Here is a 17,062-nt window from a genome sequence, read left to right as displayed (position 1 = left end):
CTCTTTGAGAGCCGCCTTGAAAAATGTCAGGCGGCTTTCAAAGAGAAGGAAGCGAGCATGGTGCTTCTTCAGAGTATCGGAGGCTGGAGGGGGGGGGGTTAAACACAGTTCTGGCCTCGGCTATTGCAAAGAAGCACTGCACCCGCTTCCTTCTCTTCGAGAGCTGCCTTGGAAAATGGGGATTTTTCTCACATTTTGCAAAGCGGCTCTCAAAGAGCAGTAAGTGCTGCAGCAAGCGTGGTGTGTGTTTGTGTGTGTGTGTGTGTAGGGGGGTGAGGGACACGGACCATTCGGCACTGTAGAAGCAGTGGCGGTGGGGAGGGGGGCATGCGTGGGGCAAAATGGGAGGAGCCCCGCCGGTAGAGGCTCTGCGTGGACGTCGAGGGTGCAGCGGCGGGGGAGGCGGGCCGTCCCATGGGACGGGGCTCACTTCCCTTACCGCTTACCATCACTGTCCCTGCGGGATGGAGCGTTACCGTCCCCTCTCCGCCGGCTGCAGCCCGGGTCCTGCTTGCCCTGCTTAGCTGGGCAGCTGGCTGGGAAAGCAGCAAGAGGGAGAGCAATAGCAATAGCAATAGCAGTTAGACTTATATACCGCTTCATAGGGCTTTCAGTCCTCTCTAAGCGGTTTACAGAGTCAGCATATCGCCTCCAACAATCCGGGTCCTCATTTCACCCACCTCGGAAGGATGGAAGGCTGAGTCAACCTTGAGCCGGTGAGATTAGAACCGCTGAACTGCAGATAACAGTCAGCTGAAGTGGCCTGCAGTACTGCACCCTAACCACTGCGCCATGAGCGATAAGGGAAGTGAGCGCCAGGCCAGCATTCCTTCCTCCTTCCTCCAAGAGCTGGAGCAGCAGGGAAACCAAGACTTCTTTGCCAGCCTCCCAGCTGGCAAAACAAATTTTCACGGTTCTGTGGGCATGGCTAGGTTGGGGGGGGCATGTGACTGCATCTGTGTGTGCAATGTCAAGTAGGCCATGCCCACTCAGTCACATGCCCCCACCTACTCACGCCCACAGAGCCAGTAGTAAAAAAATATTGAAACCCACCCGATACATACTGATTAGTATAATATAAAATGGGAGGTGCATGTTGCTTAAATGTGCCATTTTAAAATTTTATTAGATATTTAATCAACTTTTGATTAAATGTAATAAAACATATTTTATTACTTAAAAGAATAAAGGCCCTGTGCTAATGTTCTTTTGAAATTTGCTGAATAATTTCTTTCATTGTAAACTCATCTTTGCACACATAAACACACATAGGCATAATGTAGGTAAAAATATTTTAGCACCATTTTAAAAAAACTAAATATGATGCCAAGCTAAAAGATAATTAGGAATTTGCTTCTGGATACACAAATCGGTGTAATAGTTGAAATCACTCTCTTTCTACTCAATGCTCACTTGTTACTGTACTTATGAATGATTGCCTAAAAACGTAGACTTTGTATGAATATGAAAATATGGAACTCATCTATAACTATACAGTGTGTGGGTATGTTGAATATTTGTTATTAGAAAATTATATATAGAATTGTAACTTGTTCTAACAATATATTACGGTCGTCTGTATCTTATTTTTCATCTATTTCTAAGTACTTGTTGTGTATTTTTTAAAATGTATTTGTGCTTTTTGTCATTTTAAAATATTTTTTAAAAACAATCACTCTCCCTAAAAAGACACAGTAAGTAGCACGGAAAAGAACTGTTCTATTGTCTATTTGCTGACTCTAGAACACCATCTGTCGGCTGTGACCAGTGGGACCTTTGCCCAGGTCCGCCTGGTGCACCAATTGCGACCCTACCTGGATCGGGAGGCCCTTCAGACAGTCACTCACGCCCTTGTGAGAGACTGGATTATTGTAATGCGCTCTACATGGGGCTGCCCTTGAAGAGTGTTCGAAGACTCCAATTAGTCCAGAATGCAGCCGCGCGAGCGATTGTGGGTGCACCAAGGTACACCCACGTTACACCTATCCTCCGCGAGCTGCACTGGCTACCTATTAGTCTCCGAATCCGCTTCAAGGTGCTGGTCGCTATCTATAAAGCCCTACATGGCATCGGACCTGGGTACCTGAGAGACCGCCTCCTGCCGATTACCTCTCTCAGACCAATTAGATCGCACAGGTTAGGTCTCCTCCGGATTCCATCTGCCAGCCAATGTCGGCTGGCGACTCCCCGGGGGAGGGCCTTCTCTGTTGCAGCTGTGGCCCTCTGGAACGAGCTCCCTGTTGAGATCCGGACCCTTACTACCCTCCCGGCCTTCCGCAAAGCCACCAAGTCCTGGCTGTTCCAGCAGGCTGGGAGGAGCTGAGAAGCATCTACCTCCACGGAATTTGTGAATGTTGGTTTTGTTTTTAATATGTTGCCTTTGTCTCGTTCCCCCCTTTCCCTTGTCTTTTGTGAGCCGCCCGGAGTCCTCCGGGAGTGGGCGGCATACAAGACAAATAAATAAATAAATAAATAAATAAATAAATAAATAAATAAATAAATAAATAAATAAATAAATAAATAAAAATATTTCCATATTATTAAAATTGTTTTCTAAATGCCCTGTAAAAAGTGAGTGAGGAACGTTAGCTATTCCTCTGTATTGTGGGACCACAATGCAACATACTTGCATTCATTTTTGGAAGTAATCTGAACAAAAGGAAGGACCGAGATCCCTGAAACTTGTTTCAATTAAATCGGAGGGAAATGCAAGCTGATGGGCTGAACAGAGAAGGTAACCTTCATTTTTCTCCACTGCTCTCAAGACTTGTTCAACGAACCCAAAGCGGCTGATACAGCTCCAGTGAATTAATTAGCACCAGGAGATGGATTCTTGGAATTGAATGCCATTTTCTCAGGCTAGAAATTATAGCTACAGGAAATTAAAGCTGTCACTAATTGGCCAGTTCTGGGCTCTGCCAATGGGAAGAGCACAACCACAGGTCTCTTACTGCAACCGAATGGCCATGAGGGGGGGGGGGGAGAAAGAAACAATAGATGCAACATGAGGAAATGGAAACCACCAAGCTATCAGCCTGCTCTGCCCTATTATCCACTAACTCTATTCCTGCCACTAAGCTGGCATGCTCCGCTCACAGTGAATTTGCTGTATGCTGTTTACTGCGCTTTCATACAACTGAAGCAGCACAAAAGCACTCAAAATAAATACGTAAATGAAGATCTCAGCTACGTATCCAACGCATTCGCACTGGAGCCCCCTGCCCTCCTCATCCCAATCAGAATTCCTTTTCAAGCTGGCAGTTTGGTTGGTTTTTCCGCTAATCTTGCATTGCTGTGGCTTGGATTGATTCCTCTCTAATCCCCTCATACAGAGCTGTTACAGATGGTAGCATCCAGGCTGCTAACTAAACCATCTCTAGAACAGCAAAGGACAGTCCCTAGCAAACAAGGAAGGAATGGTCCTGAAAGCTCTTACAAGTATGCTTTTCACTTGTCTCATCTTTGTCTTCATCAGGCTCAATGTCTTCTGCTTGCATGATCCAATCCAGGTAGCCCGTCAAATCTTCCTCCATCTGTTGTTTCTCTCGTAGCTTTTGGAAGTCTCCCCGGGCTTTCGCCTTCTCTCGTTCTTTAGAGAATTCCCTTTGGATGGAAGAGGTCAAATTTAGTTGACTGTTTGGACAACATCTGAAAATTTCTAAGAAAGCTCTCCTTGCCTTTGATGCAGCTAGCTATTACGTGCAGAGTATTAACTTTAGATCTCGTTTAGCAATAGCAATAGCAGTTAGACTTACATACCGCTTCACAGGGCTTTCAGCCCTCTCTAAGCGGTTTACAGAGTCAGCATATCGCCCCCCACAGTCTGGGTCCTCATTTGACCCACCTCGGAAGGATGGAAGGCTGAGTCAACCTTGAGCCGGTGAGATTAGAACCGCTGAACTGCAGATAACAGTCAGCTGAAGTGGCCTGCAGTACTGCACCCTAACCACTGCGCCACCTTGGCTCTTATAAGTTGTTTCCTGAACCTGTTTTATAATTCAAATCTCCTAGCTGTAGTCCAATTATTTTTCCTGATCTCTTCCTTCATATATCTCACGTGTAATTAGATGATGAGAACATGGGACATTACCTGTTACTTATTTTTTTCTACTGTTTTCCCTTTTTATTCTAGATCCTTTAGGGTTTTTCTAATGAGGAAGAAGGCTGTTCTAAAAATGCAAAAGTACACAGAGCCACATTCCATCTCTCGTGGCTAGACTTGAAAACGTGTAAGCCATATTTGCTGAAATCTGAATAAAAAATTCAAAAGACAAGAGTTCCAGACAATGCTTTCTGCAGTTCTTTGCCCTTGATTCATATTTAACAAAAATAGGATAGGCACAAATATGGAAAAAAAAAATGTTTGTGCAATTTAAGCAGATGTGTAAACGTTAGTTTACATGCTTTTTTCCCTATTGAGGAGGAGGAATACATTCTGGTCACATGTCCAATGTTCCAAATCTGACTTACCCACTTAACACACCCAAAACCAAATTAAGCACAAAGAAAGAGCCAAAGATGACAAGGCTGACAAAATAAACCCACGGTAGTTCATGACCCACTGCATCTTGCATCTGGAAGTAATCAAACAAACAAAAAAAAAATACTTAAGGAATCATACATCAAGAGAGGCTGAATTGTATGAATTACTACAAGGAATCCCAGTAAGGGTATGGCTAGCTGATGAGAGCTAAATAGCTTGAAATAGATCTATACTAGTCTCCCTTTATTTATTTATCAGCACAAATACAACACAAATGTAACAAAGGCAACAGTAAAAATATTGGGTTTCTGTCTGGATGGTCTCTTGTGACGAGCCGATAGACAGAGAATGGAAGCAGTAAGCTTCCTCCCATATTTGGGCATACCAGGGGTTGTGACACTAATTACATACCTATTTCCCTGGCTCAGCTGATAAAGGAGGAGAGCCTGTGGCTTAGTGGTTAACACATCTGCCTAATATGTAATACAGCCCAGGTTTGAATCCCAGTAAGGGTATGGCTAGCTGATGAGAGCTAAATAGCTTGAAATAGATCTATATTAGTCTCCCTTTATTTATTTATCAGCACAAATACAACACAAATGTAACAAAGGCAACAGTAAAAATATTGGGTTTCTGTCTGGATGGTCTCTTGTGATGAGCCGATAGACAGAGAATGGAAGCAGTGGACTTCCTCCCATATTTGGGCATACCAGGGGTTGTGACACTAGTTACATACTACAAGGAAGTATGAACAGAGGAGTGTCCTGTTCCTTTGCCCAGAAGGCCATAACTTACCCAGTACAAAACATCCGTCCAACCTTCCATGGTAATGCATTGGAAGACAGTAAGCATGGCAAAAAAGAAGTTGTCAAAATTGGTGATTCCACCATTGGGTCCATCCCACTTGCCACGACATTCGCTATTGTTTACTGTGCATTCCCGACCGTGTCCAGAAAAAGCACAAGGCGATGGGTCTTCCTCAGCCTCCAGATCTGCAACAAGTAGAAGATGAATCACAGTGACGAGAGAAACAAGATCATCTAACACAGTGGTCTCCGACCTTGGCAACTTTAAGACCTGTGGACTTCAACTCCCAGAGTTCCTCAGCCAGCAAAGCTTTGCTGGCTGAGGAACTCTGGGAGTTGAAGTCCACAGGTCTTAAAGTTGCCAAGGTCGGAGACCACTGATCTAACAGATTTATTGCTGAGCTGAATCAACTTCCAAGGTATGCTAAAAATCTCTTATAAATCTCCCCATCCTATAGCCCTAGGCCACCCAAAGGAGGCACGTGAATAAAATTGACTTACAATTTCTGTTATTTCGTTAAATCCAACATAAAAATGTATTAGCATACTGCTTTTTAAATCTAGGCACATGATTAGGACGTATGACTTATCTTGAAAAGATCTTTCAATCAAAATGGAAAATTATTCAAACCAGTAGGAAAAGATGTGTTACAGAAACCTTTCATAATCTTCAAAATGAATACTTTCCAACCAAAACTTGCATTTCAGAAAATTTATCCAAATACTGTACCCTGTTCTACAAGGATAAAGCAGAATTGTTTCCTCCAGTTATTTCATATTTGAACTAACTTTCAAATGTATTATTTTTGAAAGTGGTCACGTTCCCTTGCCTAGGGTTACCGGGCAATAAAAATACAGATTATCCACAGGATGCAATGAAGGCTATTCTGAAAACCACATTTTGGCTGTCATTTTATATAATCCGGAGTTTTTAAAATATTGATCTGACAAACTTGTGCTATACTTGGTGAATTATACCTGACCTGAATCAATGATGAAGCAGGTCTTATGCATGCGACCAATGAAGAGCTCCAAGCCAATGATGGCATAGATGATGATGACAAAAAGGACAAGTAGGGCTATGTGCAGAAGTGGCACCATGGCCTTCATGATAGAATTCAAGACAATATGCAGACCTATAACACAGAAATGTTTAGGATACAACTTCAGCTTTTCAGAGCACAAGAACATCTTCCAGCATGAAGGGTTCAATTTCTTATGTATAGATAGTTTTATTTTCCATTTTCATTTTCGTACAGTCACACATATACTGTACAGAACCGGGGCCATATAACATTAAACAATAAACACAGCCATTCCTCTTGTCAACAATACCCCCCAAAATAGAAACCCAATGTACCTCTTCGACCCTCCATACACCTCTTTCTTTCGCCCCCCCCTCCAACTTTCCGTCTACCCACCATCATTCCCCTCTACCCTACTTCCCCTCCCCCTCTACCACACCTCTCTCCCGATACGCTCCCTCCCTTCCTTCTCACCCTCCCTCCATTCCTCTCTCCCACCCTCTCTACCCCTCTTCCTTCTTTCCCTCTACTCCTCCCCTTGAAATTGAAGGGTTCAATTTCAACTGGCCCATCCCAGAAATACAGTGCTGAATAGAAGAATTTCTCTTTTCCCCTAGCACAAGGTTTACTAACTTTGGCAACTTTAAGATGAGTGGAGCTCAACTCCCAGAATCCCCTCGTTAAAATCCACCCATGTTAAAGTTGCCACAGTTGGGAGATATTGCCCTTCCACAATACAGATTTGTGGAAGACACGGAAGTCAATTGTTTTTAGATCGCCTAATTAAACTTCATATATATCATCATCAAGGTAGTCCATTAGAATTTATCATGCAGAGATGCAGAGAATAGCAAAGCCAACAGCGTGCTATGCATCACTAATAATAGGATACAGCGTGGAGTCAGAATGGCAAAGTAATAGTGTCATGTGGCCCTGAAGAGGAAGTACACAGCTTGCGTCAAGAACAGCCATGATGAAATGGAGAGCACTTCAGGCTGTGCAATGCACCAGCATATAAACCTACACATAGTCCTATACGTGTCTAGTTCTATGTGATTCAGTATCTCTGATATAGTACAGAAGAATTATTATCAGCTGGAACGTGGTCTTAAATTGTACTGTAGAACAATAACAAATGAGTTGGAAAACCTGACAAAGTGTCTAGTTGCCTCTTGAAGTTGCCTCTTAAAGAGCCGAGGTGGCGCAGTGGTTAAATGCAGCACTGCAGGCTACTGCTAGATCAGCAGTTCAGCGGTTCAAATCTCACTGGCTCAGGGTTGACTCAGCCTTCCATCCTTCCGAGGTGGGTAAAATGAGGACCCGGATTGTTGGGGGCAATATGCTGACTCTCTGTAAACCGCTTAGAGAGGGCTGAAAGCCCTATGAAGCGGTATATAAGTCTACTGCTATTGAAAAAGTATCGTAGGGATAACAGTGGCAACAGAGCAGTGGTGGGTTTCAAAACTTTTTCGAACCTACTCTGTGGGTGTGGCTTGCCGGCCATGTGACCTGGTGGGAGTGGCTTGCCGGCCGTGTGTTTTCTCTCTCTCTCTCTCTCTCTTTCTCTCTTTCCTTCCTTTTGTCTCTTTGTCCCTTTTTCCTTTTTTCCTTTCATCTCTCTCTCACTTTTTCTTTCTTTTTTCTTTTTTTCTTTCTTCCTTTCTTTCTCTTTCTCTTTCTGTGTGTGTGTGTGTGTGTGTGTGTGTGTGGTGGGTTTAAAAAAAATTTGGAACCTCTTCTGTAGGTGTGGCCTGCTTTCTGGTGGAACCTCTTCTAACCGGTTCGGTAGATTTGACGAACCGGTTCTACCGAATTGGTGCGAACTGGTAGGAACCCACCTCTGCAACAGAGGTAACAGCCTCTGTGTTTAGTAAGATATAACAAAAAGTATAGTACGATCATTGTGAAATCAGCAGCAATAAAACAATCATATATAATGAAGTTCGTAATGTGCAGTCATATAAGACAACCTTGGTAACTTTAAGACCTGTGGACTTCAACTCCCAGAGTTCCTCAGCCAGCTGGCTGAGGAACTCTGGGAGTTGAAGTCCACAGGTCTTAAAGTTGCCAAGGTTGGAGACCACTGATTATAAGAGACAGTCAGCAGAGTTTAGCCTCACAACATATAAGTGCATACCAAGGGACATTTTTTTTTCCTATTCAGTCTTTCCCTCATAGGCATATGTCTGAGAAGCATGAGTACAGGAGATGCTTACTAGGGACGCCAGAGACCAGACGCAGAGGTCGCAGGACACGAAAAGCTCGCAGGGCTTTGACATCAAAGCCACCCGGCTTCCCACTCATGTGATGGGCCTCCCCAGGCTTGTGGGAGAATTGTTCCAGAATCACACTGAAGAGACTATAGGGAAAACAAAGGACAAGACAAGGCAGGGGAAGATTGATTTCAGGAAGATGGACCAAGTTTCCATTCACTAGCATTCTGAAATCACTGGGGTTCCTTATACAAACGGTATCCTCCACCTAGGTAACTCAAGATCTGTTAACTTTAAATTCCAGAATTCCTACCAATGGCTTTGCTCATTAAAGAATTTTGAGAGCTAAGGTCACATTTCAAGTAGGGGAAAATTAGGTTAGGAGTGAGTGGTGTATTTCAGTCAGAATCAAATCATTTTTAAATGACTCTACTATCATCTAAACAATTCAGTGTTAGAAATGTTTGACAAACTACTGTATTAACTACTGTACTAAGAGCCGAGGTGGCGCAGTGGTTAAATGCAGCACTGCAGGCTACTTCAGCTGACTGCAGTTCTGCAGTTCGGCTGTTCAAATCTCACCGGCTCAGGGTTGACTCAGCCTTCCATCCTTCCGAGGTGGGTAAAATGAGGACCCGGATTGTTGTTGGGGGCGATATGCTGACTCTGTAAACCGCTTAGAGAGGGCTGAAAGCCCTATGAAGCGGTATATAAGTCTAACTGCTATTGCTATTGCTATTGCTAACTTATTTAGCGTATGGCATATCATGCATGGACTTGCACTATAAAGAGTTTGCCTAGATTATAAAAAAACACAATAAAGTATGACTGTTAAAAAGATCTATATTCAGATGCCGACATCTAGGCCATCTGACCATTGAAGTGCAGCACAGTTTACATGGGGGGGGAAAATGGACACTGGATTGGTATATGCCCCCAGCTTACAGCCGATCACAATGTGATCTGGAGTTTGATGTGGGACCCTGCCTCCAGTCAGTGAAGAATTCCACAGGGAAGCTACTGTACATTTTTCTAGTTCTACTTTCTCCCACCCTTTAAAAATGTTCTATAAACCTAATGCCAAATGACAATCCTAATTGCTTCTCCTGGTCTATGCCCATGTTTTTAAAAAATTAATACAATCCAATGGACAATTTGCTTCAGAGTCTGTTAAACAAGATGCATGCAAAACATATACATGTGTCACCTCAGTTTCAAGAGGCAAGTAATATGGTGTTTATATAGTGTTAAAGTTCATGCATAAACCTAGTTTCAGTATTACAAGTAATACGAAGTGATGAAGAAACCTCCTTTTTAAATTAAAGCCATTATACTATTTAAATTAAAGCCACTCTGTTTCTTCCCTCATCAGAAGAAAAATACAGACAGCTCCATTGCCTCTTATGAAATAATGGCATGTTTTACTCTGAAAATGTAATAGGAGGAAAAATCATGATAGCTGCATTTTTCCAATTATAATACTCGGATAACAAACACATTTTCCTCTGCAATGCTTTAAGGCACAAGAAGTCACTCAGGACAGGATTTAACTTTCTGTTCTACCGTACATCCTTACTTGAACTGCCTACTCTATTTCTTTCCACTTAAGCTAAAGCTAGATTTTATTTTCCAATGTATTCATAGATTTTTTCTTTCTTTTATATTAACAGATGATTCACTTGGAAATTATATTGAAGAATCAGACCACTGTGAGTCAAACACATATACTAAATAAAATAAGAGAAAGGGAAAGGCAGAGGAAGAATGGGAGGGAATGTAAGAGTAGGAAAGAGGGGAGGAATGGGAAGAAGAGGGGAAGGGTAAAGGGGAGGAAGGGGAAGGAGAGAAGGGAAAGGAGAGGAGGAAGGAAGGAAGGAGAGAAGAAAGAGAAGAAAGGGGGTAGGAAGGAGGGAAGGAAGGAGGGAGGGAAGCAAGGAGGGAAGGAAGGAAGGAGAGAAGGAAGGGGGGAAGGAAGGAGGAAAGGAAGGGGGAAAAGAAGGAGAGAAGGAGAGAAGAAAGGAGGGAAGGAAGGAAGGAGGGAAGGAAGGGGAGTAGGAGAGAAGAAACGAGGGAAGGAAGGAGAGAAGAAAGGGGGGAAGGAAGGAGGGAAGGAAGAGAAGAAAGGGGGTAGGAAGGAGGGAAGGAAGGAGGGAGGGAAGCAAGGAGGGAAGGAAGGAGGGAAGGAAGGAGAGAAGGAAGGGGGGAAGGAAGGAGGAAAGGAAGGGGGAAAAGAAGGAGAGAAGGAGAGAAGAAAGGAGGGAAGGAAGGAAGGAGGGAAGGAAGGGGAGTAGGAGAGAAGAAACGAGGGAAGGAAGGAGAGAAGAAAGGGGGGAAGGAAGGAGGGAAGGAAGAGAAGAAAGGGGGTAGGAAGGAGGGAAGGAAGGAGGGAGGGAAGGAAGGAGGGAAGGAAGGGGAGTAGGAGAGAAGAAACGAGGGAAGGAAAGAGGGAGGGAGGGAAGAAGAAGTAGGACCGTCGTAAGATAAGATGGATCTATGGGATGTTAAAAAAGCAATCTTCAAGTATATTGTCAACAGTAGGGAAAAATTGTTAAGAAGAAAATAAATAAATAAATAAATAAATAAATAAATAAATAAATAAATAAATAAATAAATAAATAAATAAAATAAATACTGTTTTAAAAAACTTACCCCACTACAACAATGACAAAATCAAGAAGATTCCAGCCATTGCGAATATAGGCGCTGGGATGCATGACCAGACCATAGGCAAGGATCTTGAGGAAAGTTTCCACTGTGAAGATGATGAGAAAAATATATTCCACTTGTTCCTGTAGAATTGGGAGGAATAGCAGCAGGAATACCGAGTTATACTGGCATTCTGTATTTTGAAACCAAGTGTGTTGACAAATAGTCCAAAATCAGAGCTGTTTATAAGATCCAAATTGTAGGTTCCAGGAAACCCATACTGAAAAGGACTGGAAATTCCAGTCAGGGAAAAATGACAAGGATTTATCTGGATTAACACTATTTCAGTTCAACACCACCACGAGTGCTTTACCGAACCTGCTAGGAAAGAAGAGAGGCATATACTGAAGACACAAATGATAGAAGCGCAGCATGCTGGACATCTGTACACACAGAAACACATCTTGCAAAATTGCCCAGATCCTAGCATCCAAAATTAGGGAAGCAATACACAGAGCAAAAAAGAAGCATAGGTCTACCTATTCTTTCCATATTCTTTTCCTATCAAATTTCTTCCAAGTGCTGGAAAAAAGAATGTACAGCACAGCCTTCTGTACCAATTAATGCTCACTTTTCACGTAGCAAACTAATTGGTTAAAACCAATTCTGCCTTGACATCATAATTTATGAAATACCTCCCCTTTCACCAAATGTTATATATGAATTGCGCAACTTTTCATGCTTAAGACACACACACACACACCAAAACTGATTAGGAAATTGGATTGTGCTTGACCTTACAGGTGTTTCTGAATTTTGCCTCAGAGAGACAAGCAGTCATCATCTCCAGTTTCTGTCAATGGATTATTTGGGATTTATTCCAAGGAAGTTGAGAGTTCTAGAGTTTATTCCAACTCTAGTGTTGACCCCAGCTGCAATAAGCAGATGAACAGCTGCATTTGAAAGCTTTTAGTCAGAGTGACCAGAACCAGAGTGGTATGTCCATTGGGGTCAACTCAAATATTTATTACACTTGTAGATCAGCATAAAAAATACAATTTAAAAAAAATTACACAAACAAGGTTAAAACATTTTTAAAATCACTATATTATATAAAAAAAATAAAATCTAAAATGAGTCTTTTAAAAACTGTAAAAGGGATAAAAACATTAAATACAAAAATTGCTTTTTCAGATACTTGCATAACTAAAAACTATATACTAGTTTCTAAATTTGTATTTTTATGCTAATCTATTCCCATAATTAAGATTTTGATCTGACTTGGCAGTGGAGAGGGGAAACTGTAACCTCAGCTGCCATGAGTCACATGGGTAGATTAATGCCTATTAGGAGATAATAGTTTTAATTAGTATTAAGGTATGGCCTTGAGCAGAAATCAAGAGGTAAAGATGGAACCATTAAGAAAGGAGTGAAGAGGCTGTTGTGCAGGATTTTTTGGGAAGAAACTATAGTTAACACAGTAGCGTTAGAACCGGGAAGCAGAAGTCAAAATCAGGCTTCCTAAATTTGCAGGAATCTGTCTTTGGGTGTCTGTTGATCCTTCTAACACAGCAATTAGCAGCAATTTTTCAGGCTCCAGAGGCCTTCCAGAGACAGTTCTCAATTCTACACTTTAAAGCCTTGTAAAGGAACTCAGATCTTCAGTCTGATGTGCAAAGTCCATGCTTCATTCATTAAGTCCACGCACTCTTCTCACTGCTCATACATCTACTTCCTTTCCACTCATAACTTGAGGAAAGGCACTCACCAAGTTGTGGTTGGAGACATTGGAATCATCTTCTGGAAAAGGAATATAGACTCCTAAGGCCACACAATTGGCAAAGATTGTCATAAGGATGAGGATGTCAAAAGGTCTGGAAGACGTTCAAGTTAAGGTATCAAACAGGATTCCCCCCCCCGCCCCACCCTCCTTTCTTCCTTTCCTAATTTGCAAATTGAGGATACTTCCACTCTACTATGCTGATAGCAGCTCTGCGGATGGGATTGTTCAAACGTAGGCAGAAGAGGGCTCGTGGTGAACGGTGCGCCACGTTGGAGCCCTGGGGCTTATGCTTGTTCTGCTGACGCTTCTTCTGAGCAATGCTGCCAGTCGAGCCCAATGTATCTGAACCCCCGCTCGTCAGCGTCCATGCTATGGCCTGGCCTGATGCTTCCACAAAAGCCTCGGCTGCTGATTGGGGTGGTGCCTCTGGAGAGCCCAATGCTGCAAAGGAAGAGTATGGCGACAAGAGACAGGAGGAATTAAGTAGGACCCCATCATCTTATTTGAAATTTGTGTGCAAGTGTGAGTGAAGCGGCAAAATAACTTTAATCTCCTCTTTTTAAAAAAAATTCTGAAAAAAAGAGAAGCAGTTAATGTAAAATACAATACAGCATGCTTCAGCCAGAAAATTAATGCAAGCTGAAGGCCTCTATGAGGTCAATCTATTTATAAGTTTCTCTTGCATTTCTGTCCCAGTGTATATCCCCTATTGATTTTACTATCAAATCTATACACTTCTATTATTCCGGTACCATTCCAATCTCAAACTGTGCCACAAATGCCTTACTTTAACTTTACTAGAGTGACAGGGTTTTATTTCAAACAGCTATTGTAACATCAAAGTTCTGTCCAATCTTCTAACAGTGGGGCTACAAGTTGCCCATCCTTTATTGAGCCCAACAAACCTGTTTATTTGAACACCCACTACTAATCAGTTCTACTAATTTTTGGAACAAGCCCCAGAGGATGCTATCCAATATATGCTTCTAATTCGATATGCGTAGGCTGCCCTGTAAAATCTCCATCTGTCCACACTCTTACTCCTATAACAAAACGTATCAACGTGGGGTTACTCACGTCCTCCGTTGCACTCCGACTTAAACATCTCGCAGGTTGGTTGTGTAAAAGGGAAGAAGCTGTGTAAATTCGCCAAAAGAATTCTACAGTTCAGATCGATTATCTCTCCACTGTGCAAGGAAGGATCTCCATTATTTTAGTATTTCTCCCCAGATGGGGAAGGAGGGCCAACTTAAAAGCTAATGGCCTCATGAAAAGGGAGTACCAGTCCCCAGATGCACCTCTTGCTTTCACTGTAGGGGCTTTTCAGAAAGTAACCAGATTTCCCCCTTGTGTCTGCTTCGTGCTCATTTGCTCCCTCTCCGTCATTCTCCCTCCGTTCCCTTACTGGGTTGAGGATTAAGGCAGATTGCCTACTTTAAAGGGCAGCGCAGGGGGAAGGGAGGAGGGAGCCCACAGCTGGTTAGGTCACAGTTTGTGGAGAGGTGGGGACATCCCAATCAACCAACAGGATGTGGCCCAGAGAGTAGTCATGATCTTCTGGGGCATTAGAAAAGGGATACAGCCTTATCCCAATGCAAGACAGCACAACTGAATATGTTCAGGACAGAATAGTTGAGCTTTTGCATATAAATTTTTTCCTATGACCAAAAATTGAACAGATGGCTTAAATGTGCTCGCACACCATAGTTTATCAACGAATTCACTTTGTAAGGATTGCACAACACACTGAACTAACCACAGAGACTGAATTCAGCCCAATACACACTGGGCTAAAATATAGTTGGCCAATTTGTGGGTCAGTGCATGGACAAACACAGCTCAAGTCTTTTATAAGAGCCGAGGTGGCGCAGTGGTTAAATGCACCACTGCAGGCTACTTCATCTGACTGCAGTTCTGCAGTTCCGCTGTTCAAATCTCACCAGCTCAAGGTGGTGACTCAGCCTTCCATCCTTCCGAGGTGGGTGAAATGAGGACCCGGATTGTTGTTGGGGGCAATATGCTGACTCTGTAAACCGCTTAGAGAGGGCTGAAAGCCCTATGAAGCGGTATATAAGTCTAACTGCTATTGCTATTGCTATATTAGTCCGGTGCACCTACCCTTCCTTTTCCAAGTAGCTTTGCCTGAATTTATCTGCTCGCTGATTTTCTAGAACAGTGCATTCTGGAATTCTAACTCAAGGGTTGCATCTGTATGACCTGCTTACCCATAGCTTACTGAATGGATTTGCTAAACCATAAACTAATTACATGGGCTGGGTTTCTATGTTAGGTTAAAGGACATTTAGTTAGTTTACAGTTCCATATGTGGTACAAACACCATCCAAACCTTGTTTATCTACTTCAGGGTTCATTTACCTGGAAGACCATCTTGCCCATATCTAAATCCTGCAATTGGAGGCCTTCTCTAAGTGCTCCTGAAAAAAAAAACGAAGGTAGATGAATGCTTGCCAGGAAGAGGGCATTTTATAGAGAAAACTGTTACAAATATACTTACAAAGATTTAATCAATTTCACCTTTACTCTAATATCTACAACAATCTTAGACACAATAAAATAAAAATTAACTAGAAGTTAAAATTACATAACATCAATCACACATTTGCAGTCCCAATAAAAGTAACACTAAGCAATTATAAAATTCTAAATGTATCTACAGTACCTAGTATTTGCAAATTCAAGCTACAACCCTTTTGTTCCTCAAAGCCTTTAAAATTGTAAATTTTAATTACCGGTAGTTGCAATTGGTTCTGCTTACTGTAACAATTATAGTGCAACTGTTTTTATAAAAGAGGATATCTCAAAAAGATAGGTGGTTAAGAAATATAATAAATATAACAAACTTATTATTCCAGAGTAAGGGAAACAAATAAACAAAATACTTTATCAACCTGCCATAAAAATATAGTTAATTTATAGTTAATACATTAGTTTTTCTTCTTAGGATTCTTCCAGGTAAAGTTGCAGCAGCCAGAAATATGCACCTAACTCAGGCAAGGAAATAATCACAGGGTTTCTGTGTGCTCCCAGCCAATAAAATGCTGCAAAGGTACCTTTGTATGAAAAAAACAAACTTCACCTTGAAATATTCTTATAAATATTGCATGATTAAAAAAAATAAAGGAGAGGAATGTGCAATACTTCTTTGCAAGTGAAGAATGAGATTCCTCCAGGAACTTTTCTCTAACAAGAAAAGATTGGTTGGTTGGCTTAATGCAGTGTTTTTCAACCTTGGCAACTTGAAGATGTCCGGACTTCAACTCCCAGAATTCCCCAGCCAGCTGGCTGGGGAATTCTGGGAATTGAAGTCCGGACATCTTCAAGTTGCCAAGGTTGAAAAACACTGGCTTAATGGTTCCATTAAATGAGCAAGAGAAACTCCGTGTTAATCAAGCAGTTTATTTTCCAGCTTTGAGGCATCAACATATTTCATGAGGGCTGTTTTAAACTACCTTGGCGTTCACTCTCCATCCCAGCCTGTTATGTATGTGTGTCATACACAGTGTGTGTGGCCGCCAGGTTTGATAGCTGGCCAATATTTGCATTTTTAATTAAACTGCAATGCTGTCCAATCACATATCTTAACAGGAAGCGATCGTGGCCTTTTTAGCAGTCAGTTAGGGCGCGTTTAATTTACTTTCTCATAAGTGGTGGAAGGTTATAACCTGATGCAGTTGAGGGAAAATGTTTTCAGCCTAAGGCTGAAATTTGGCTGACATTACGAGGTTTCAGTTGCTAGGAGACAGCTGCTCCTAATTGCCCGCTTTCTAGCTGCCCTCCTCCCCTTGCTTGCTTAATAGCACAGAAAGACTACAACCCCCGGCATGCTCTGCGTCCCCGCTTGCTTTACAAAGGGCATAGCAGAACCATAAATAGCCGAACCATAAATATCATCTAGAGAGACCAATGCGTCGAACTTCTGCGTTCATTGACGTTTTCCTTTGTTTTCCCCTCCCCACAAATGAAAATAAGATATGAATAAGAATCATTGAAGAAATGATGCAAATGCGGATGCTTCCACTGTTTCGTGGGATGATAACTTGGAAAGAGCGCGCACGTTTTTAACCTTGAGATTATTGCTGGGACAA

The 17,062-nt window shown here is 42.2% G+C and overlaps 1 protein-coding gene across 1 annotated transcript in view; it reads right to left on the bottom strand.

The window, feature by feature from the left end:
* Nucleotides 1-15,185, bottom strand: part of CACNA1F (calcium voltage-gated channel subunit alpha1 F) — an 89,417-nt gene extending 74,232 nt beyond the window's left edge. Inside the window, 9 exon segments of the mRNA XM_032210685.1 lie at nt 3,437-3,603; nt 4,471-4,574; nt 5,279-5,475; nt 6,273-6,425; nt 8,531-8,673; nt 11,177-11,316; nt 12,942-13,047; nt 13,139-13,397; nt 15,182-15,185. Of these exon segments, the coding sequence (XP_032066576.1) occupies nt 3,437-3,603; nt 4,471-4,574; nt 5,279-5,475; nt 6,273-6,425; nt 8,531-8,673; nt 11,177-11,316; nt 12,942-13,047; nt 13,139-13,397; nt 15,182-15,185 (1,273 nt within the window).
* Between the last annotated feature and the right edge of the window lie 1,877 nt (nt 15,186-17,062).

This window comes from Thamnophis elegans, chromosome 2, assembly GCF_009769535.1.
Source record: "Thamnophis elegans isolate rThaEle1 chromosome 2, rThaEle1.pri, whole genome shotgun sequence".
NCBI classification, from domain to species: Eukaryota; Metazoa; Chordata; class Lepidosauria; order Squamata; family Colubridae; genus Thamnophis; species Thamnophis elegans.
Note: the sequence above shows the minus strand (reverse complement) of the source record. Positions and strands in the feature narration are given on the sequence as shown.